Source organism: Dipodomys merriami, unplaced genomic scaffold, assembly GCF_024711535.1.
Source record: "Dipodomys merriami isolate MVZ:Mamm:240054 unplaced genomic scaffold, mDipMer1.0.p SCAF_20, whole genome shotgun sequence".
Lineage (NCBI taxonomy): Eukaryota > Metazoa > Chordata > Mammalia > Rodentia > Heteromyidae > Dipodomys > Dipodomys merriami.
The window spans coordinates 24,137,370-24,162,163 of record NW_027203382.1 but is presented as its reverse complement, the minus strand read 5'-3'; the positions used below and the strand labels follow the sequence as shown (position 1 = coordinate 24,162,163).

The 24,794-nt window shown below is 39.9% G+C and overlaps 2 protein-coding genes across 4 annotated transcripts in view; one reads left to right on the top strand and one right to left on the bottom strand.

Annotated features, from left to right (window-relative positions):
• Window positions 1-24,794, bottom strand: part of Nln (neurolysin) — an 89,143-nt gene that overhangs the window by 60,172 nt on the left and 4,177 nt on the right. The gene's annotated exons all lie outside the window — the stretch shown is intronic.
• On the top strand, window positions 12,087-24,632 carry LOC138832782 (ATP synthase subunit f, mitochondrial-like). Its single transcript, XM_070030927.1, has 3 exons — window positions 12,087-12,160; window positions 17,597-17,688; window positions 24,332-24,632. The coding sequence occupies exons 1-3, from the start codon at window positions 12,087-12,089 to the stop codon at window positions 24,616-24,618; spliced, it is 453 nt and encodes a 150-aa protein (XP_069887028.1). The 3' UTR covers window positions 24,619-24,632.

Genomic DNA, 24,794 nt, shown 5'->3' with positions numbered 1-24,794 from the left:
CTAGACTAACTCTGAAGCCTGACCCAGAGCCAGACTTTCCAGTTGTATGAGTCAATAAATCCTCTGTAGTGTTCAAGTCAGTTTAAATGTGGTTTTATATTTTTGGCTTCTTAGAGGATCCTAACTGATAAAGGCTTTTTTATAAAAACTAAAAGAGGAATAAGCATAGTGGGGAAAAACCTCCTGTGGAGGTCAGAGTACAAGAAATGATGGATGACTAGAAGGCTTACGATGTTGATGTTGGCGCAAATTGTGAATTTCAGTGTAGGCAGTTGGCTAAAAATTCTATTATTCCTACAACCTTTATGGACACAGAATGAGGCCTTTAAGAGAGTCAGCTATGGCTATGACTGATGGTGCTGCCAAGAAGTTCTACAACAGATGAAAAGCCTGGGTCTGGTACTGCCAAGTTACGTGAACAGTAAGTAGAAGAACAATGTTGAAAGCATTTTTACCATTCTCTTATATATGACGACTATGGGCAAAATTTCATTATTAAATAGCTTTAAAGTAAAATAACTTTAAGCATTTCACTAAGGTGATCTCTTCTAGTTTTCCTTTATTACCTAATGCTTATATTAAGGTTGATACTTGATCACAGCCTATCTGATTTTTAACTCAATTAAACTAAAAAAAGTGTCAGGACTTCCATCTGGCACAAGGGACTCAGCCCTTTGTACAGTTCCTACTGCTGCTAATGAGGGAAAGGCCTCAACATGGAAGAAAGGCCTCAACAATGAAAGAAACAAAAGTTAAAAATCATGACGGCATGGGTTTACAGAATTTTCTTAATTTCTTTTAGGATCTATAATACTTGTTACCAGAGGAAGAGAATGAGACAGGAGACTGGCTTATACTCCCAATAGAAACATGAGATCCATAGAACATTTGCTCTCGGCATTCTCTCTCTTTTCTTCTTTCTTCCACCTTGATTTTGCTGAGTATTCTTCCTGTGGCCCTTGGTTACGGTCCTCAGCTCATTCAATGCTGGCACATTAATAATCTCCTCAATACCTCTGCACCTGGTGAGACACCTTTCCTAAAGCCATTCTGCCAGCTGTGCTTGTATATTTACAATTCTAGTGAGAACTTTTCATTGATGTTTTGTGTCTGACAGCTACCACAGCTGGAAAAGGCCACAAAGAGTGATCCTGACTTTCTATAGGGATTATTATGTACAATTACTTGAAAATGAAATCTAACTGAATTACAGATTCTTGCTGTAAAATTAAAAACAAAATCGATTTTTTTCCTTCACAAAATCCCAGTTTTTGTTTTGTTTTTGTTTTTTTGTCAGTCTTAGGGCTCAAACTCTGGGGTCTAGGCACTGTTCCCTGAGCTCTTCAGCTCAAGGTGAGCACTCTACCATTTGAGTCACAGAGCTGCTGTGACTTTGGTTTTGGTGGTTAATAGGAAGTAAGAGTCTCAAGGACTTTCCTGCCCGGGCTGGCTTTGAACCACGATCCTCACATCTCAGCCTCCTGATAAGCTAGGATTATAGGCATGAGCCTATAATCAGCCTCCTGATAAGCTAGGATTATAGGCATGGAGCCACTGTCGCCTGGCCCAGGTTTTTTATTATTTGTCTCAAAAACTTTCATTGTCTCTTGTATCTTCAAGGTACTTTTCAAAATATAAACCTGAGAAACTTCTGACTCAGAAAGCGTACAGAATACTATACTGTAATTGACAGAAAGGTGCATTTGTGAAGGCTTTTATGTCATGTGTCCCAAAATCCAATCAAGTGCTTGGGCAAGGAGGTAATCTGTGTAGATATGGACAGATATCACCAGGTTCCACTGCTTCATATGGACAAATGAATATTCCATAGCTATTCTGAGTACTTTAAGGTATGCTTTGACATTCTGGATTTTTTTTTCTTTGCCAGTCCTGGGGCTTGAACTCAGAGCCTAGGTACTATCCCTGAGTCTCTTTATGCTCAAAGGTAGCACTCTGTCAATTAGGCCATAGCACCACTTTCTGCTTTTTCTGAGTAGTTTATTGAAGATAAAAGTCTCATGGACTTTCCTGCTCAGGTTAGTTTTGAAGCACGATCCTTAGATCTCAGCCTCCTAAGAAGCTAGGATTACAGGTGTGAGTGACTGGTGCCCAATTCTGGATTTTAAAAAATTATTATTATTATTATTTTATTTTTATTATAAAGGTAATATACAGAGGGGGTTACAGTTTCATAAGTCAGGTAACAAGTACATTTTTTTTTGGACAAAGTCACTCCTCCCTTTGCTCCCAGTTTTTTTTCCCCACCCATCCCCATGCACAAGTTATAGTTCATTTCCAACATAGTGTCTAGTGAGTATTACTGCTGCATTTGTTCACCCTTTATCCCTCCATTTGTGCCCCCCTTACCCTCCCAAGTACAGATAAATGAACAAACATGATAAAAAGAAAACTAAAACCTCATTTCTATTTCCTGGAGTTCATTTTAATAAATACTATTTTATATGATCAGAGGCACATAGGCATTGTGCCTTTTGTTCTTCTCCTGAGTATCCTTTTTGTCTCACTATATGTGAATGCCTATAGTCCTGTATAATTTCTCATGTCCCAGTGTATTTTAGATCTAGCTTTTGCATATGAGAGAAAACAAGCGCAGCTTATCTCACTTTGGACTTTCTTTAGAAGTAAGATTTATAAGTCTCTTCTCCTTCCCACCAAGGCTTCTTTGGCCATCCTAACTCACCTTGACTTGAGCTTCTGTTAACTTTCATCTGTGCAATTCATTTTAGATACTTAAACTACTGTTATGTACCTGTTCGATTAGTTTTATAAATAAGACTGAGATTTTCTCAAGCATTAACTGATACAGTACATTTCTTTCATGAATCCCCATCCCAATACACTATATGGGCTGAACAGATAATACTCATTACATGACCTGAGATATGACTAAGATATTACAGAAAGCCATCTTCCTTCATCATCACAAATAAACATTCATACAAGAAAATGTAGTTCCTGTAATCCTAACTACTAACTACTGATCTGATTTGAGGATCATGGTTTGAAGCCAGACTGGGCAGAAAAGTCTGTGAGACTCATTTTTTTTTTTTTTTTTTTTGTGGCTAGTCCTGGGGCTAGAACTCAGGGCCTGGACTCAGTTTCTGAGCCTCTCTGTGCTCAAGGCTAATGCTCTACCACTTGAGCAACAGCGCCACTACTGGCTTTTTCTGAATAGTTTATTGGAGATAAGAGTCTCTTGGCCAGGGCTGGTGGCTCATGCCTGTAATCCCAGCTACTCAGGAAGCTGAGAGCTTCGGATTGTGGTTCAAAGCCAGCCCGGGCAGGAAAGTCCGTAAGACTCTTATCTCCAATAAAACCACTCAAGCGGTAGAGCACTTGCCGTGAGTTGAAGAGCTGAGGGACAGTGCCCAAGCCCAGAATTCAAGCCCCATGACCGACCAAAAAAAAAAAAAAAAAAAAAGAGTCTCTTGGACTTTCCTGCCAGGCTGGCATTAAACCATGATTCTCAGATCTCAGCCTCTTGAGTATCTAGGATTACAGGTGTGAGCCACTAGCATCCGACTGAGACCCTTATCTCCAATTAACCACCAGAAAACCAGAAGTGGTACTGTGGCTCAAAGTATTAGAGTGTTAGCTTTGAGTGGAAAACCCTCAGGGATAGTGCCCAGGCTCTGAGTTCAAGCCCCACAACCAACAAAAAGAAAAAAGAAAATGTAGCCAGAACCACACTGACACTCCATTATACAAAATGCCATGACTCTATGTCTCTCTACAATTTCTATTTTCCTTCCCTTTCCTGTATAGTATTATTGTGTAGTATTAAAAGGTTTGTATACTTCCTGAAAATCTCTCCCAATTCTCTAAAAACTTGGCAAATCCTGCTAGTGTGTGTGTTGGAGTTAATGTTTCTCCTACAGCAGCCTATAGCTGCCACTGAGGTCTGCATTCAATCAATCCCCTTCCTCACCACTCTGGAATGCATGTACGTGCTCATTTTAATTATTTCTCTTGCCTGGCTATTTCCTGAGAAACATTCCCTCTAATCTTGATTCCAACTGTCTACAAAGTTGTCTTATTAATCCACTGCTTTGATTTTGTGTTCTTATATTTTATTTATTATTTATTTAGTTTTGAGCCAGAGTCTCACTATGCAGCCCAGGTTGACCTGGAATGCATTTTCCTCCAGCATGCTGAGATCATGGGTCTGTATTGTATTTGGCAGCCTTCCCTATTTTAAGCTCCTCAGTCATCCTGGGAGATCTCAGGATAGGAAGATGAGCCCCATCACTCCATTAACTTCAGTTTTTTGATGTACTTCACTCTTAGAATCTTCATGGTTTTTCACCACACTTGGAGATGCTCCTTAGAGGTAGCAACAGTAGATCCTCTTTGGCCACAATCTTGTTTTTTCAGCTCACACTCCTGTATTTCCATGATTAATTTATTTCCCTTAGAGCTTCAGTCTTTCACTATTCTACAATTTTCTCTCAATAGGCTTCTCCAATAGTATCATTCTTGGTTTGGCCCTTCTGAGACTAAATTCAGCACAAGAGGGCTCTTAGCCCAAGGAAACCTTGCCACCTGACTCATATAACTACAACTCAAGTTTGTAAGCTCCAGGAACCTGTGTGGTCCTCTTCCCCGGGAGTGATCAGTATTACTGGTATAGACACATCTCTGAGTTGTCGGGGCATGGACATACAGATGGGGTCAGTACATGTGAGACCCCCATGGAATAAGAGGGGTCAGAAGTGGGTCTCCAATGACACTCTTGGCTCAGGTTGCATGAAGTGTTAGACATGAATTGTGTCTATTCATTCAACAATCTTACACAAAAACCTCACTACCTCTTTCTATGCCTATTATAGTAGTCACCAGACTCCAAGTTCTACCCAGACAAAAGAATGAAAGAGGAGAGGAGAGGAGAGGAGAGGAGAGGGGAGGGGAAGGGAAGAAAGAAAGAAGGAAAGAAAGAAAGAAAGAAAGAAAGAAAGAAAGAAAGAAAGAAAGAAAGAAAGAAAGAGAGAAGGGAAGAGAAAGAGAGAAGGGAAGAGAGGGAGGGAGGGAGAGAGAGAAAAGGGAGGGAGAGAAAAGGGAGGAAGGAAAGGAAAGGAAAGGAAAGAAAGAAAGAAAGAAAGAAAGAAAGAAAGAAAGAAAGAAAGAAAGAAAAGAAAAGAAAGGAAGGAAGGAAGGAGGGGTAGGGAGGGAGGGAGGGAGAGAAAAGGAAGGGAGGGAGAGAGAAGGAAGGAAGGAAGAAAGAAAGAAGGAAGGAAGGAGGGAAGAAAGGAAGGAAGGAAGGAAAGTCAGATGCTGGTGACTCCCACCTATAATCCTATCTAAAAGGAAGGGAGGGAGAGAGAAGGAAGGAAGGAAGAAAGAAAGAAGGAAGGAAGGAGGGAAGAAAGGAAGGAAGGAAGGAAAGTCAGATGCTGGTGACTCCCACCTATAATCCTATCTACTAAGAGGCTGAGATCTGAGGATCATGGTCCAAAGCCAGCCTGGGAAGAAATGTCCATGAGACTCTTATCTCCAATTAATCACCAGAAAACTGGAACTGGAGTTGTAGCTCAAATAAGTAGAGCCCTAACCTTGAGTGAAAAAGCTCAAGGACAGTGCCCAGGCCCTGAGTTTAAGCACCATGATGGGAGTGACGGAGAGAGAGGGTGTGGGGGGGGGATATCACAAAGGCTTGAAAGAGCATAACACATGAAGGTGATATGAAATAGTATATCATGTCTAGAGGACAGATTTGAGAGAAAAGATGGCACCAAGGAAGCCAGCAGGTACATAGCTGGGCACTTAAGAAGCCTTGTGTGCTAAGTTAAGTGCCTGGAACTGATCTGAAGTCACTGGGAACCAGCCTGCGAAAGGATATGCTGTGATGAGATAGCTTTTAGGAAGATTACTCTGGAGGCAATCTGGAGAACAGACTAGAAGACATCCAGAGTCTCTTTGAAGCCCTGAGTGTATTGGTGATTATCATTGATATACAGAATAAAAGAGAACAGATTTGGTCTGGGGAAGAAAGTAAGACAGTTTGATTGTAGACACTATTGAATTTCAGGTGGCCACTGACACCCTAGTGGAGCTACCCGATTGGTTTTGCTTCCCAACATTGAACCCAGGATTGAAGCCAGGGTCTTGTTCAGGGTTGGGAAGTATTCTACTACTTGAGTTGTCTAGTCCTGTATTCTACTACTTGAGTGGTCTGTAGTCCTGGCTAGCCTTGAATCCATGGCCTGACTCCAAGCATCACTGACATGTGCTACTATGCAAGACTACTCATATATTTGCAAACTCTGTAACAAGTTTTCAAAAGTTCTGCCTAAGCTTAGCTCCTTTGATCTATTACTTACATGTTGATTATTTAAGGAGTTCCATTTGAGAATGTTTAGATTCACAGAGCACCATATAAAGCCCTGATCTGTATAGAGAAGATGATGCAGTGTAATGGCACATATTGAGTATCCTCAAACATCCAGGATGTTAATAACTATTTTCTGAATGGGCTGCTACACTTGGAAATGAAATGCTCAGTGGTTGGTGAATTCTCCAGTGCAGTTAACTATAGCCCCTAAACAGTGTTCTCCCTAAATAGTGCCTAACAACAAACATGTTTTATTTAAAGATCTTTTAATTTGGTTTAGAACTGAAGTTTCTGATGGACAGAATGTTGTGGAATTAAATGCTTTGTCATAAGCCAATTTTTACCAGTAGAGACTCATGTTGTTAATAAAAAATGGTTGTTATTATTATTTTTGTGGAACTGGGAATTTGAACTCAGGGACTTAACAGCTTGTTAGGCAAGTTGTCTAGTACCTGAGCCACATCCCTAGTCCTCTGCTTTGTTTCTGAGTGAACAGGAAATACAACTGTTTATGATAAAGTGCCCATTTCCACCTTTTCCCTATTACTTATAAAGAAAGATGTGTGTGGCATTTTACAGTCCTTAGCTTTTACTGCCTGAAAATTTCCCAGGTACAATCGCCACTTTTTCTTCTACTATGCCACTGATGGCTCTCCTTTCCCCAGGGTCTCCTTTCTAGAGCCTTTAATCAACTGTTATTATATAATCAATAAAACATTCTCTTCCTCCATGTGCTCAAGCAAACAAATTGTCTATACTTCTTATTGAAAAGATTTGGCAGAGGTATTCTGAGAAACATTTTTGTGCAGCAAATACTGTGCTTTATTCCACTGTGACTACTCAGGTTAGAGATAGGTTAAGCTAGAAGCTCAGTGGTGAACCACTTGCCTAGCATGTATAAGGCTCTGGGTTTGATTCTCCACACCCAGGGAGTGGTTTAGGGGTAAGAAGTATAGGTCAGAGATTGACTTGTTACCATCATCTGGAATTATACAGACTAAATACAAAAGAAAGATTCATTATAAAAGGAGTTTTCAGGAAAAAAAATCATTTCTTCAGTAAGTAAGAAAGTCATTTCAGGAGGAGCTAACAGAATTGTGAAAGAGAAACACAGAGACAAACTAGATATCAGATAGTAAATGTTATATAATACAATTATTATCCCATAATGTGATAAGAATGTAAAGGACAGGGCAAGAAACTCAAGCTAAGAAAGTCTCAAAAATCTATTGAAGAGTGACTTCTGGGCTGGCCAAGACTTTCAGGACATCTAGGGAGTAGGGATGGTGGGTTTATGGATTTAATGATGGCATAGAGGGGAAAGGGAGGGATGGAAATAATGGGTCAGACCTCTCTACTGTGTATATTCTCAGAGATCTTCATTTAATGAAGCTAATGAGGAACACTAAAATCCTTTAATTGAGCTGGACATTTCTGGAGCACAATGGATTAAACTGATAAACAGCTTGGGGGCTTAAGACAGTACTAAGTATATGTGGCTATGAAATCTTGCAGGAAATTCTGGCACCATTCTTTACCATTTTCTATAATTAATAAATTGTTCTCTATGTCTTACTAGACATTCTCTCTCTCTGAATTGGTTCTCCTCTTTTAAAACCATTATCATTAATTCTTTTTCTATTATGGCTATTAATACACAGCTACCAGAACTATTCTAGAGCATCACACTTTTACTTTAACCGGCATTTATGGGAGGTCTAAGTGTATTCCAGCAAACATCACTCACACTGTCTACATCTAACTAGAAATTTCTCAAGACCAATGTTCAAAGGGCACTTGTGTTTTCAAACTACACAAGCTGTAGCGAAAAAAATTAAAAACCAGCAGTCCTTTTCTTAAAGAGTGCTTTGGCCCTTTTATTTATAAGGAAAAATACCATATATGTAAGTTAAGTCCCATATGTTTTTAAACGAATACCTGGTGCTCTCATCACTGTTGAATGACTTGGGTCTGTGTAAACACTAAACTCTGTCACTCCTCAAGCCAATCACTGCTTGCTTGGAGACACACCAGCAGCAGTGACTGACCCACTATCTGAGGTCAGAGAGAGGAATAATTCTACTAGAATGCAAGCTTTACATCTCAGTAATGTTTGTGCTGTTTGGTGAATGCAGAAGAAGGCATTCAGCCAGCATGTATGTGGTGGCTGTTGAATCAGTAAGCATAGAAAAAGAGATGAAGAACCTAAACTTGTCCACTTCAGAATGATTCCCAAGTTCACTCAGGATATAAATAAAGCAGGCAATGAAATTAGCAAAAGAAGATGCTTTGAAGCTTTTGTTGACAAGCAGTGATGTGAGGAATATATCACGAGGATACGTTGAGTCACTGATAATCCACAGAACGTTTAGTTTAGTCCATGTGGCAAGCAAAGCACAATTCTACTGCTCTTGCTTCCACCTGCTGGTATAGAAGAGTAATTTTTTTAGTCTGAGCAAAATGGTTAGCAGCACCATAAAGAAAAAACAAAACAAAACAACAAATACCCACAATTAACACACTGTGCTTTCAAAATTCCCTTGCCAAGCTGACATAGCACATTTCTGGTGAAGATATTCACAAAGAATTTTAATGTACCATGAATTCAGCTACAGTTATTTGGAGGATAGAGAATTATTGTCCTAAACATGGAAACATTCTGGTGTTTATTTTGAGTGGCCTCTAACATCTAATGAGGCCTGAAACATGATCAGAAAAACTAATTTTTTTTTGAGACAGAATCATGTTATGTGGCCTACAGTGGAACTCACTGTGTGGCTTTGGCTGGTCTCAAACTTGTGGTACTTATGCCTCTGTTTCCCAGTGCTGTGATTTCAGGCATGCGCCACCACATCCAGTCATGTTTAATTTTTCTTTCATTGCTTAGTCCCCCTCTACTTTTTTAACTAATAGAGCATGTAAATTTGATGATGAGAATGACCATTGTAACTTTTAACTAAGAGTAGTATGTAAATCTGATGATGAGAATGACCATTGTAACTTTAATAGACCAATCTTGACCTCATACAGTAAAAACAAACTTTCTTTTTAAAACAATGTCACACACAATCTGAGTGTGTACAACTTTCTGCATCAGTAACACTGAAAAGTAAAGCTGAGTGGCTCATGGCTGTAATTCTACTCAGGAGGCATATGTCTAGAGGAGAGCAACTGAAAGCCACTCAGGGCAGGAAAGTCTGCAAGACTCCATGTCTAAAAATAAGCAGCAAAGAACAGGGCTGAAGGCACAGCTCAAATGGTAGAGCACCAGTAGAGAAAGCAAGCGAGCAAGCAAACAAGCAAGGAAGCATGAGGTGCTGAGTTCCCCCATACTTGGGGAAAGCCAGCCCCGGCAGGAAAGCATGAAACTCTTTTCTCCAATTAACCACCAAAAAACCAGAAGTGAAGTTGTAGCTCAAGTGGTACAGTGCTAAACTAGAACAAAAAAACTAAGAGTTAGCACCCTGGCCCAGAGTTCAAGCCCCAGAACTGGTACAAAAAAGAGAGGTTCATATTACAAAGGCAGACAGAATAAAACAGAAAATTTCAAGTTCTGAAAAATAAGTAACAGAAGAGAATTTTGTGTATGACACAATTGGTTATTAATTACAAGTTCTAGATGCATTTGTTATAAACAAAGACATTTCTGTTCTGTTTCAAATCTCGTAAGTAGCTTGAGTCAAGCCACCTGAGACCATAGTGTGGAAAACCAAGCACCACACCAATTAAACAAATGAATGCTAAATTCCTGGAGAATTCATTAGTCAAGGGTCTGCCACAGAAAACCACAGCTCAAAAGAGGCATCCAACTGTATTTTCTATAGAAGCAGGAAGGAATCACTTTTGGCACATTTAATTAGTGTTTGGGGGCATACTTTTCAATTGAAGTCCTCAAGTAAATCACTTGGAAGAGAGAGACTATTCTCCTTCAGTTCCTTATCTCATAGCTTGGTGGCTTCTCCCCTTCTTGCCCCCTCCTCCACTCTATGCATGGACATTTGTGTGGATAAGGCCAAGCTGATAATTAGTTTGCTTTTAAGACAGATTCAACTGCTATTGTTTGTTGCTTTTACATGTGACAATGACATTGTGCTTAGGTGATTTAGAAAAAGCACTGAAGAAGTTATGATTAAAAAATAGTAAGTGACCCAGGTTCTGGGGGGGAGGGAAAGAGATGATTACATGTCCCACCATACTAATTGTGAAGCCCCTACTTGTAATTTGACCATTGTCAAAATGAGCCAAAAATGAGCCAAGGTTCAGATGGGAAATCTTCATGTAAGAGAATACAAAAGCTTTTTTACATCAATCAGTTATACCTTAAAGTCATGGAAATGTTTAAGCTACTTCAGATAAATATAGTAGAAATTTATTACTGCATTTCAAGAATTTCAAGAAGTTGCCCGGTACTGGTGGCTCATGCCTGTAATCCTAGCTACTCAGGAGGCTGAGAGCTGAGGATTGTGATTCAAAGCCAGCTGGGCAGGAAACTCCATGAGACTCTTACTTCCTATAAACCACTAGAAAACCAGAATTGGTGCTGTGGCTCAAGCGGTAGAGTGCTCGCCTTGAGCTAAAGAGCGCAGGGACAGTGCCCAGGCCCAGAGTTCAAGCCCCACGACTGACAAAAAAAAAAAAAGAATTTCAAGAAGTAATTAATATATATTTTCATACATTAATATACATTTTATAGGATGGCATGTTTTGACTGATATAAAGCATAATCTCTGGGAAAAAATCATAAACAATGTGTTTGAATATTTATCTCAAAATACCCTTTTTCATGTATATCAACTGTATTATTTTTAGTTTATGTTATAAACTAGCTATTTTTAGATACAAGTCTAAACAGAATAACTATCTTATTGATTAAAAAAATATTAAGTGGTGAGCATGTTTCATTTCTTAGGTCACTTTCTCCCTCTTACTCACCACGTAATAGAGTGGTGGCATATTTTAAGATAACAGGAGGGAGGAAGTAATGTATGAAAAAGGATGAGCTGTGAGCAAACAACTGGGAAGCCTGGAAATGGGAAAGCTCATCATACAATTTCTTTTGTTTACAGTTGAAAAGCTGCACAATAAAAAAGTACAAAATGTAATTAATACTTATTCACTTTAGCTCTAGAAGCTATTCTAAATTTAGGTATGTGGCTAAAATTTCTGAACTTTGTATTAAAGATACAGAGAAGCATGTTAAAGAGGATAGGAAGTGGGGGGAAAAACCCTTAAGGAGGAAGCTAGAGTAGAAATAGGAAAAATATATTTGGCAAGTGAAGCTTCATAAACATATCCTTTACTTTGGGTGATATCTAGTGATGTTAAGGCACAAGTTACTACATATAAGCATGCTACTTTAGCGCAGACACAGTGAAAGTGAGATTGGAAACAGAAGGAAGACTCAAGTAATAACAGTTTCTGGTATGTCAAACATTTATGTAGCAGTGCTGTTCTAAGTGTTTTACATATACTCATTCAGTTAATCCTAACAACACTGACACAGATCCTCTATTATTATCTCTATTTTCAGAGAATGAAACTGAGGCACACGGAAGTTACACTAGAAATATTCAGTAACTCAGCCAGTCAATCCACAAGCACACTATCACTTCTGCAAGTCTGCCATTCTCTTTCAGGTGACTACCGCTCCAAAGCTAACTAACTCATCATTACAGTCTGTACTCCTTTAGTCTCTCCTGACCTTGAGAGATGGGCAGGGGTATAACCAGAGGGCATGATGGCCTTAGTGACGCACATCATGTCCCACTTCTGTGGGTCTGGCACAGAGGACCATCAGCTGTCATTACGAATGTGAGTACGCCAGCAACGGTCAACAAGAGAAATGAAAGTAAAGGTGACACCCCATGCCTTCATTCTTGACAAATGGGACCTCAACATGATAAAAATGATTTCAAATTCTTTGATGGTCTGTATTTCAAAAGGCTTCTCTTTAAAGCAGGGAAGAGTTCCCTCACCAATAAAAGGTAGAAAGTAGCCTAAGTAGGATGAAAGAAGACTCATTATCAACCTTAGTTGATTTAGATTTAGAAGACACATTGAAACCAAAGGAGAGCATCTGCTTAAATGTAACTCAAGGCCATTTACTTATGAAGTGCTCATTATAGCCATGTCCTGTGCTAAGTGCTCGAGATCCACCATCTCTCTACACTGCTCACTCTACAAATGAAGAAACCCAGGCTGAGAAAGGTAGGTTTAACAATCCCCTTGATATCCCTATTAGGGAGAGGCAGATTTCGGCTGGAATCCAGGCAATCTCATCCTAGAACCTGAAATCTAACTACTTACTAGGCTTCCAATTTCACACTAAAAATGTTATTTTGTAAAAGCAAAGCTTCTTTCTGGTTTCCAATAAGATAACAGAATTGTAGAGCTGGAGGTGTCTCTGCTAATTCTGGTTTCTACAGCAGCCCCCAAACTATGTGGTGGGGTGAGGTGGGAGATGAGGGGTGTCTAAAATGATGTCCCGGTTTCTGCTTTGCAGGATATGAGCGACAGTACCAATCAACAAGCAGGAGGATTCAGCAAAAGCAGGATAATATAGTTCTTTATTTGAAACTGGGGATAGAGAAAATGGACAGTGAAATGGGAGCTTTACATGTATTCAGTTTTATACATATTTAATTTGTGATGCTAGTAATACCCAAGTGGAACTAAGTGCCAGGTATCTGGAGCTCAGGGTTAGTTGCAAAGACAGAAGATAAATAAGGTCTCAAGGAACTTCCTGGCTACACAGCAGAGGAACTGATTGGAATTCATTTAGCAAATACTTACTCATCACTTATGTATACCAGACACATAAAAACAATACACTGTTGTAAATTCAATTATAGAGTTACATACAAGATATAAATGGTTGGATAAAGGAATAAAAGGGAAGTCAGCAAAGGTCCTCCGGAGAGGGTATAGGTAGGAATTACCCAGGAAGAGGTGGTGTGAGGAGGGGGAGAAGCAGGGGAGCAAACCTGGAAGGGTGATTACCATCTGCAAAGACCCATTTCCAACCACTGCATACTGTGTCCAGAATTGCAACCAACCTGGATTGATGGGTGAGAAGTGCTGTGAGCTAAGGCTTGGGAAGCTGCTAGAGGGTCTTTCCATGCCATACAGCTTCATGTGGTAGCCAGCAGAAAACCTTTGGTGAGATGCTGAAGCTAGGCATGAGGTAGCTGTGGGAAGGCTGAGAGGATCATTTTAGGGGAAAAGAAAACCTGTGAGAAGGTTGCAGTATTGATGAATAGGAATTAAAAGTGGCAGAAGGATTCAGAGAGGAAATAAAGGATATAAAAATAATTAAGAGGCAAAACTGGCAAGGCTTAGTGAAATAAAGGATGCCAGAAGCTCCTAGTTTGGGTGAGAGGATGGACAATGGTCCTACTGACTAAACAGCAAATTGACTACTGGATGACAGAAAATTAGGAGTAAGTAAGATCAGGTTTGAGGAAATACTAGGTAAGATTACATGTGCTGATTTCTGAGTGCCTGTGAGACAAGTCACTGTATGGCAACTGGATATATAAACCTGACAAGTAGGAGACAGAGACACATCTTCAGATATAGAATTCTTAACGTGGATGGAATTGCCTAATAAAACTACATTAGTAATACATAAGGAAGGGAAGAGAGTGTATAGTAGCTGGCTGAAGGAGGTTCCACAGAAGGGTGTGTGGATGAGACTCAAGCACGTATACATAATAAAGGCAAAGAGACCAAAAGGAGATTTTTCTGAAGACATTGGGAAAAGAAACTCGAGTGAAACCAGCACTTGAGGGGCAGTTCTTACGAAAACGAAGCTTGCAAGAAATCAGAATATGTGAAGGGAAGGAATACTGAGAATTTACCACTCTGAAAATCAAAAAAGGTAGAGATTGACAGTATAACAGTTCCTTGGAGACCAAGTTAAATTAGGGCTAGATTTGTCCATTAGAATTTGGCCTCTGACTTAATGTCAAGTGAACAACTTGCCAGCTTTCCCTTCCTGTTCTTTGGCAGCCCCATCAACCTGCTGATTCGTACGGAACTAGGAAACCACTCAAGGTTTTCAGTGTTTTTTTTTGTACCTGCCACTCTTAGGTTATCCTGGTCTCTTTACAGGTAGTTTATTTAGCATAAATATAAGACGACTTCACATTTACTGTGATTTAGAATCACTTTATTGGACTGGTGTTCCAGTGAATAGAAACCATTGGAACTTTAATTCTTGAACTTTTCTTGGCTTTAGAGTCATCTGAAAATTTTATCAGTATGTCATCTGTATCCTAACCTTTCCTTAGTCACTGATTAAGCCTGGTGATTTTTGAGGGTGGGGCACTGGGGACTGAACCCAGGGCCTTGTGCATGCTCAGCAGGCGTTCTACCAATGAGCTATATCCACTAGTGACTTTCAATATTATGGGAGGTTTGTTCTTAATTCTACTTCTTTGTACCTTGAGTAGAAAGGAATAAATTATAGCTGGGCACTGGTGACTTATGCCTGTAATCCTAGGTACTCAGGAGACTGATATCTGAGGATCACGGTTCAAAGCCAGCCCAGGCAGGAAAATCCGTGAGACTTTTATCTCTAATAAACCACCAGAAAACCTAAGTAGTGCTGTGGCTCAAGTGGTAGGGTGATCGATTTGAGCTGAAGAGCTGAGGAACAGCGCCCAGGCCAAGAGTTCAAGCCCCACGATTGACCAAAAAAAAAAGGAGGAAATTATAAATTACAATATACATTTGACATCAAGCACTGTGCTGGGTGTTTATAAGCACTAGTTCCTGTGGTCTTAAAAAAACCCAAAACTACAAGAAGTGTTTGATGTTAACTCTCTTATGGCTGTAGAAACTTAGCCTGGAAAGGCTTAGCAAGTTACTCTTGACTTGAACCAAGTGGCTACCTTCACAGTTCGTGTGGTTTGCAGTATAGTACACTCTTCCTTATGGTCCCTTTCATTAGTCTGAGCAACCTTTGTCTTGATTGCTAAATTAACTCAATGTGTTATATTTAGGTTTTGGTAAACAGTTGGGACTACAGAACACCCACCACTAGGCCTGTACTGTCCAAATCTTACTTCCTTTAAGGCCCAGTTGTGACATATAAATTATGTTTTTCCCCTATTTTTTATCTTGGAAGCAGTATCTCTCCCTTAAGCTTTCCCCCTGATCAATTTCTCTATTTCTGTTTCTGGAATTTATCACCTTAAAGCCTGTATGCTTAACTGCTTAAATAGGTCCTTTATAACCATTACCATACTGAATTCACTAGGCCTTTTAACAGGTAAAATAACAATGATGAAAGAACTAGTTCTATGAAGTTTACTGTATATTCTTTAGGCTATTATTCATTACATTACTCATTTTCTCCTATACCATTTATCTCACAAACTTTGTTTCTCATAACTCATATATATGTACACACACACACACACACACACACACACACACACACACACACACACACACACACACACACACACACACACACACACACACACACACACACACACACACACACACACACACACACACACACACCTTTCTGAAGCGGACCAAGCACGTGTCTTCTTTCAGGATCATGCCCTACCCAGTGACATGTGTGTTCTCAGTCCCAAATAACTCCCAAGTAATACACATCTAGAGTCTGACTTTCCTATCCTGAGTTGTCCCCAGGCACATGGCATGGGTTGCTCGCCTTCTGTTTTCTCTCAGCTTGAGTGCTTCTGACCCAGTATACAGACACTGCCACCTCCTTCAATTTCTTTCAAATCCAGGCCATCTTATTTAGAAGTTTTGCTTCTAGATGATTCATTAATTTAGATTATTGCTCTACAAAGCTACCAACTTGGTCTATAAGGCATCAAGTGATGACAAGGATGACAGGGGATGTGTCAAAGCTCGTATCTTTTCATATATGGCTTCTCTGCCTCATGCAACCTTGAATATATACTCAAAATTCCTCTGTGGATTAAGTATAGCCATGTCAATTGCATATTTGTATACTCAGTGCTTTATTTTCTTTTTTGTTTTGTTTTGTTTTTTTAGGTCCGGTCGTGGGGCCTGAACTCTGAACTCTGGGCCTGGGCGCTGTCCCTCAGCTCTTCAGCTCAAGGCTAGCGCTCTACCACTTGAACCACAGCACCACTTCCGGCTTTTTTCTTTTTGCTTATGTGGTGCTGAGGAATCGAACCCAGGGCCTCAAGCATGCAAGGCAAGCGCTCTACCACTGAGCCACCTTCCCAGCCCCTCAGTGCTTTATTTTCTAGTGAACAACTAGGTCTAAGTTGGCTCACTTATCACTTAGACATAGTCATTTCCTCTGACAAGTGGCATTTTGCTTAAAGAAAATTACAACCATTCCTTCCATACAGTGTAAAATACTATTTTGTCAATAACAGATCTAGTTCTATACTCTTTAGATATTAGCTTCTATTTCAGAAAATCTACCTACTAGTACTTGTGCTCTGGAAGTCTTTTCACGTGTCAGAGGGAGTGGACTTTGTAGGGGTCAGGTAAATTCACTGAGGAACCACAAACTAAGCTGATATTCACAGCACCCCTCACATTGTAACTACAGTGAGGGCATAAACTCTTATAGTCTGTCTTACCCACAGCTGTTTTCCCACAGTTTAGCTGAGCAGCATATACAGACTACTAACACAGATGAAAGGTATCTAAAAAATAAAAACTGTGCTTAAATTCCATTAGACAAATGTAGTCCAAAGCCAGACATGGTAGTAAGTGCTATAATCCTAGCACTTAGGAAGGAGAAAATAGAAAAGACAAGTAAGGAAGGCTTAAAGTCATCAGTAAACAAAGCAACATTATATAAAAACCAAGTGACATTATTTTGTACCACTGGATAGTAAAAGGATGAAAATGCCAAGAGCTGCTGAGGGCGATGGGGTTAGTAACTCACTACTTACAAACATGTTATGGGGAGAGGAACTAAATTAGTATCACCACTTTGAGAATGCGTATATCCAACAGCCACACAGTTTGTCTCTCATTTCTATACCCTTGCACATATGTATCAGGCATCATAGGAATAGTCATAGCAATATTGTTTGAAATAGCAAAAAAAAAAACCCCACAAAATAATAACAACATAGAAGCAATTGAAGATACTCATGAACAAGAAAATGGGCAGGGAGCTTTGGAATACTCACACGGTGAAAGATCATTCAATAGTACAAAAGAACCAAAGCCATGTGACTTTTTTCAACATGTGAAAGTAAATCACATGCTATTTAGGCACATTTGTGGTCACATCTGCAAAGAGAAACAAGAGGGTGATGACTGCCAACTTCAAACGGTGGTTATCACTGGGATAAGAGATAGAGAAGGTAGGAAGGGGTACCGGAGGGAATTCAAAGGTATCCGAACTATGTTCTCAGATATACAGACTTTTTTTTTTCATCCTTTATATAATGTATGCACATTGCACTTTTTTGTGTCTATTTCCCAAAATTAAAGATCAATAAGTATTAGTCAGGTTCTGAATTATGAGGAAGAGAAGAATGTTCTAAAGAAGGAATTAGTCAACGTATGATCAAAAGACGAAGACATGAACTCTAGTGGAAAGCACTGAGTTCAGTGAATGGGAGGGAAATCCATGCCAGAGTGTGTGAGAATCTAGAAACCAGATAAAAGTGTTTTGGTTTTATCTTACGGTTAATGACAGGCTAAAGAAGAATTGTAAACCAGAGTGGCACACTTGCATTTCCTAAAGATCTGTTTACATAAGAAACATATATTAGTGGGAAACAATAAAATTGTATCAGGGTCTCATGGGGAGGGTTTGGATTATAGTGATTTTATCAGAACAGAGGAAAGAGAGAGAATATGAAGACTATTCAGGACCTTGCAGTTGGTGGAAAAAGTACAGCAGTAACTGGAAACAGCATGAGAAGGGAGCCAGGCTTGTGACTTGGGTAAATGGTGACACTGGGACAAAGAACAATGGCAAAAGAGCAGGTTTATAGTGGAAGGTTGTAAATGAGGTTTAGGACAAGGTGATAGGAGAGTAAACAACATAAAAAGTGTTTCATAAATATTTGTGAAGTTAAGAATAACTGTGAGACCTCTAAGAGGAGCTGTGCAACTGGCAGCTGCAATCATCTAGTACAATTGATCTATTAAAAATACTTTCTCACCGGGTGCCAGTGGCACATTCCTTGCTACTCAAGAGGCTGAGATCTGAGGATAGTGGTTTGAAGCCAGCTCTTGCAGCAAACTCCATGAGACTCTTATCTCTAATAAACTACTCAAAAAGCCGGAAGTGGCACTGTGGCTCAAGTGATAGAGCACTTGCCTTGAGCATAAAGATCAGGGACAGTGCCTAGGCCCAGAGTTCAAGCCCCAGGACTGGCAAAACAAAACAAAACACAAACACAAACAATGTTTCTCTACCCAGGTGCCAGTGACTCATGCCTGTAATACTAGCTACTCAGAGGCTCAGATCTGAGGATGGAGCTAGTCCAGACAGGAAAGTCCATGAAACTTTTTTGGGGGGTCCAGTCATGGGGCCTGAACTCTGGGCCTGGGCGCTGTCCCTCAGCTCTTCAGCTCAAGGCTAGAGCTCTACCACTTGAGCCACAGCGCCACTTCCAGCTTTTTTTTTTCTGCTTATGTGGTGCTGAGGAATCGAACCCAGGGCCTCCTGCATACAAGGCAAGTGCTCTACCACTGAGCCACCTTCCGAGCCCTCCATGAGACTCTTATATCCAATTAACCACCAAAAAACTAGAAGTGAAGCTTGTGGAGTGTGTCCTGTGGTAGAGTGCTGGTCTTGAGCAATAAAGCTCAGGGACAGCACCTAGGCTCTGAGTTCAAGCCCTAGGATTAGCACACAAACAAAGGAATTTTCTCTACTTTGTACATTAACAAAGAAGATGGTGGCCAAGTATGGTGGCACATGCCTGTAATTCCAGTTATATGAACAGCATAGGCAGGACAACTGAGGCAAATTAGCAATCTTATCTCTAAAACAAACCATGAGCCCTGAAAGAAAAAAAGAAGATGAAGTTTATCTGCAGTATGAAAATAGAAGAATGAAATGGGAGGAGGGAGGTAAGGGAAAACACTGGAGTAGATGAGTTTGATGACACAGTTTATGCAACTATGCACAAACGAACCTTCTCCCTTGTGCAACTAATGTAAAAAAAAAATCCTTTAGAAATACCTTCATTAAAAATACCCTGCAAAAATAAAACTAGTCAATTTACAAATGTAAATTTTACTAGTTAACTTTTACTATATGACAATGTGGCAGTCTGACTGATAAGATGGCTTCCATCTCCTACTCCTGTCTGGATCTATGCCTTTCACACTGGCATTGCATCATTAGACAGCCTGTGGTTTTTTTTTCTTTCTTTTTCTTTTCTCTTTCTTTTCCTCCCTTCCTCTCTAACTTCATTTTTGTTTTTGAGACAAGGTCTGGCTACATAGCTAAGATCTCAAACTTGACCTCTTCCTGCCCAGCCTCCACAGTGTTGGGCAGGATTGTGTATATATAGATTTTCCTTCCACACTGCTTATATCTGGGCTGACTAGCGACTTGCTTTGGCTACAAGACTGGTAGTTGACAGTGTTCTAGCTCTAGTTCTGTTGTATGGTAGTTCCAGTACCAAGAACAGAGTAGCCACTGCTTAAAAGGCCGAATTTTGGAGTCTTTATTAAAGCACTTGTGGGCAGCAGGGGGACTCTAGTCTCAAAATCCTATTGCACTGAATACAACCAACACACAGCTTGTATGACTAAACATCACACAAGGTGCATGGACTTAATCTTAACAAAGTAGAAAGCAAATCAGATGTGAACACAATCAAACCTAACAAACCTAAAAAAAAAAACGTTAAATATAAGCCCCCAAATAAATCAAATGTGGACACAGTCAAGGGGAATCAAGAACCAATCATCTAAGGAGAGTAAGACTTATCTGGAACTTACTAACTCAAAACACATTTGTAAACTTTTCTCCTCGCCCTTTTGCTCAGACCCAGTCTCCTTACTTCATTCAGTTCCATGGTTTCTACAGATTCTATACTTCCGCTTTCCCAATGGAACCCTGCCTTTCCATGAGAAAATGGGAGGCAAGGCTTGAGAGATCACATAAAAGAGAGCCAAATGGTCCTAGCTGTGGCCACTCTACACCCCCAAACACAAAAGAGAACGCGCCAAGACAAGATGAGCTGGCCTGTCTTGTTAAGACTAGCAAAAGGTCCAACCAACCTATAGATTACTCAGTAAAAATAAACATTGATCATCACCAGATGTCAAGTATTGTTTGAAATCTAATAAACACTAAAATATTGGGTAAATGACGAAACCAATCAGTCAATCCTCAATTTACTGGTGAAGAAAAAGCCACAAGTAAGCTACAAGCCATAGACCACAGAGCTGATGAGTGACAGAGCCAACATTCGACAGAAAGGATAGATCCAAGCCTAGACATGGCACTGCCATGCAGGCTGTGGCATTGATAAACATCAACTTCCTTGTTTCTTTATGCTTTTAGTGGAGTTGTTTCTCCCCAGGGAAGTTCTGTGCTTCTCTTAACCAAAAATAAACAATACCTAAGTTTGAGAAAATATTAGAATGTTCCCTGATCCAACCCACTAGTAAAAGCCAACACCCCACCCTACCCCACCCCACTCCCAAAAAAACCCCAGCACCTATGTATAATGTCTCATTCTGTTTTTGTTGCTGTTTGTTTATGCTACTAGTCCTGGGGCTTGAACTCAGTCAGGACCTGGATGCTGTCTTGCAGATTTTTCACTCAAGGCTAGCACTCTACCATTTGAGCCACAGCTCCATTTCTGGCTTTTTTCGTGGTTAATTGAAGATAAGAGTCTTACAGACTTCCCTGCTAGAGGTGGTTTCCAACCAATATATTCAGATCTCAGCCTCTTGAGTAGCTAGGATTGAAGGCATAAACCACCAGTGCCCGTCTTGTTGTTTTTCTAAAGAGGTTCTCAAAATATGCCCAGAGTGTCCCGCACTTATAATCCTCCTGTCTGTGCCATTTGAGTGCTGGAATTAGAGGCATGTACCATCACACCTGGATTCATTTATAATTTACTTTTATCCAGTTTTACAAACAAACTCAGACTAGCTTTAATGTAAAAAAGCCTTTCTTTACCAGACTTTTTTTCTCCTAGCATCATCATCAAAAGTTTGAACGTTTCCAGTGTTATTGGATTTAGGAAGATAATCTTAAGATGTCTGGTTTCTCAGTCCTGAATTTTTGTCAATAGTCACTGCATGTAAGGAAATTAAATTATACTAAGAGAAGTTTCCACTTATTGAATTGGTAAGAATAACAAACCCTAAAATGCAAGAAAGAAATCAGGAAAATAATCTCACTCATAATTACCTCAAAACATGAAGACATGTTTAACAACCTTAGTCATAAAGGAAATGCAAATCAAAACTACATTGAAACCAGGTGTGGTGGTTCAGTTTGTAATCCTAGCAACTTAGGAGGCAGATATTGATGTCCCATCTCAACAGATAAAATGAGTGCAGTGGTACAAGCTTGTAATTGCAGCTATGCTAGAGGTTTGGTCTAGAGAAAAAGCATGAGTAAAAAAAACAAAAACAAAAAGGAATGGGCATATAGCTCAAGTAATAGAGCACTTGTATAGCAAGCACAAGGCTCTGAATTCAAAGCCCCATATTGCCACAAAACAAAAACAGAAACAAACAAAAAACCCCACTGAGATTCCATCTCATCCCAACCAGAATAGCTATCATCAAGGAATGAAATCATGTTATTTGCAAGAAAATTGGTGAAATTGGAGACTATCATATTAAACAGAATAACAACTAAGAAAGACACTTATGTTTTCTATCCTATGTAGAAGCTAGGCCCACAAAAGAACATGAACACAGACTGGGAACTACTTGGGAGATAACCCAGGAGGGGGAAGGGAGTGAGGGTGGTGGTAAATGTTCAAAGTATATTGCAGGCACATATGAAAATATCATGATGAAACTCATTTAAAAAACCTGAAAATTATAAAAGGTAAAAGAATATAGAAGGTGAATATGATTTACATATATTACATTTATGCTTTTTTTGTTGTTGTTGTTGGCCACGGGGCTTGAACTCTGGGCTTGGGCTCTGTTCCTGCACTCTTCAGCTCAAGGCTAGCGCTCTACCACTTAAGCCACAGCGCCACTTCAGATTTTCTGGTAGTTAATTGGAGATAAGAGTCTCACAGACTTTCCTGCCAGGCTGGCTTTGAATCGTGATCCTCAGATCTCAGCCTCCTGAGTAGCTAGGATTACAGGCGTGAGCCACCGAGGCCTGGCACTACATTTATGTATGGAAATATTACAATAAAACATGTTACTTTGTATAATTACTATTCCCTAATAAAAAGTACCCAAAAAGCAGCTGGGCACCAGTGGTTCATATTTGTAATCCTAGCTAGTCAGGAAGTTGAGATCTGAAGGTTGTGGTTTAAAGCTAGCTCAAGCAGAAAAGTCTGTGAGACTCTTATCTCTAGTTACCCACCAAAAAGCAGAAAGTGGAGGTGTGGCTCAAGCAGTAAGCTAACCTTGAGGGAAAAGAAAAAGCCAAGCAAGAGTGTAAGGCCCTTGCCTGGCACTGGTAGCTCAAACCTGTAATCCTAGCTACTTAGGAGGCTGAGATCTGAGGATCACAATTCAAAGCCAGCCTGGGCAGGAAAGTCCGTGAGACTCTTATCTCCAATAAACCACCAGAAAACCAGACATGGCATCATGGCTCAAATGGTAGAGTGCTCGCCTTGAGCTTAAGAGCTCAAGGACAGCGCCCAGGCCCAGAGTTCAAGCCCTCTGACCAACTGTCCCCCCCAAAAAAAAGAGTGTAAGGCTCTGAGTTCAAACCCAGAAATACATACTCTCTTTCTCTCTCACACACACACACTCACACACACAGAGTACCCCCAAATGCTCAGGTGTTAGTAAGGGTGCGGGAAATTGGCACTGACACTTTCTGCTTGTTTAGTATAAATGGTGAGATGCTTTTTGGAGAATATAATAAGTATAAAGACCTGAAAATATATACGTATATTCCATTTCTAAGAACTTATATCAAGAAAATAATAAAGGGTTTGAAAAAGACTTCATAGGAATATTTATCCAAGCACTGTCACTCATAGTAAGATGTTGGAAATAACTGACATGTGCTCACATACCCAAAGAAAGGGATCAATTAAATGTCATACAACCGCCGGGTGCTGGTGACTCATACCTGTAATCCTAGCTTCTCAGAAGGCTGAGATCTGAGGATCACGGTTCAAAGCCAGCATAGGGAAAGGGGGGAAAAAAAGTTCATGAGACTCTTATCTCCAACTAATTACCAGAAAACTGGGGTAGTACCATGGCTCAAAGTGATAAAGTGGTAGTCTTGAGCAAAAAGAGCTCAGGGACAGCATCCAGGCCCTAAATTCAAGCCCCATGACTAACCAAAAAATTTCTTTTTCATATAACCCCCAAGTAGACTATGTGATAGTTATGTATATTATGGAAGGATGTCTTATTACATTAAAATTATAAGTTGGTAATCTCATATTTCCAAAAAAAAAAAAGCATTTCTACTGTAGAAGAAATTTTGGAAGTGGGTAACATATAAGCTTTCCTGGAGAGTACACTGTATATTTCTAATATTTTCATTTGATTGTCATTATTTTGTTTCTTATGGGGAATATGCATTGATGTCATAATTTGTAAGACCAAGCTCCTTTTTTTATTATTGAAAGAGAAAACTAGGGATATTGTGACAATCATTTGGCTATGGAAATATTGTTGAGTAGTATTTCTCTTTTCATCTGTGACCATGTTATCCATCTTGCATTCTAGGCTTAGCTCACATGCTATGCAACCTGGCTAAATGAGAAGATTTAAAAATCCTCTCAGTTCAATTGCTGTGGCAACTTGAGAGTTGAAAGAAACCTTTTATGTAATTTAACCTAGTCCTTTTTGCTTTACAAAATATAGAACCTGAGCAGGACTCCAAGACGGCGTCAATAGTACCACTGAAGGAAAAGAAACTAATGGATATCAAACTAGTAGAGCTGCCAAACTGGATTTTGATGAGGGACTTCACCCCAAAAGGCATTGCTCTCCGAAATCGGAGAGGTTATGACCGGTACTTCAACAAGTACATCAATGTGAAGAAAGGGAGCATCGCTGGGGTCAACATGGTGCTGGCTTGCTATGTACTTTTCAACTACTGCCATTGCTACAGGGAGCTTAAACATGAACGGCATTGTAAGTACCACTGAAGAGCCCATGAGGCTACCTGTATTCTTGATGGATGCTGTTTGGCCTGGCTCCCATCTGTCAACTTAATCACAGCGGAGTCCTTTCACAATTATTGCTCAATAAAAGGTGACTGGTATTGCTGTCACTGTTTGGCACCCAAAAAAAAAAAATATATATATATAGAACCTGAGATGGT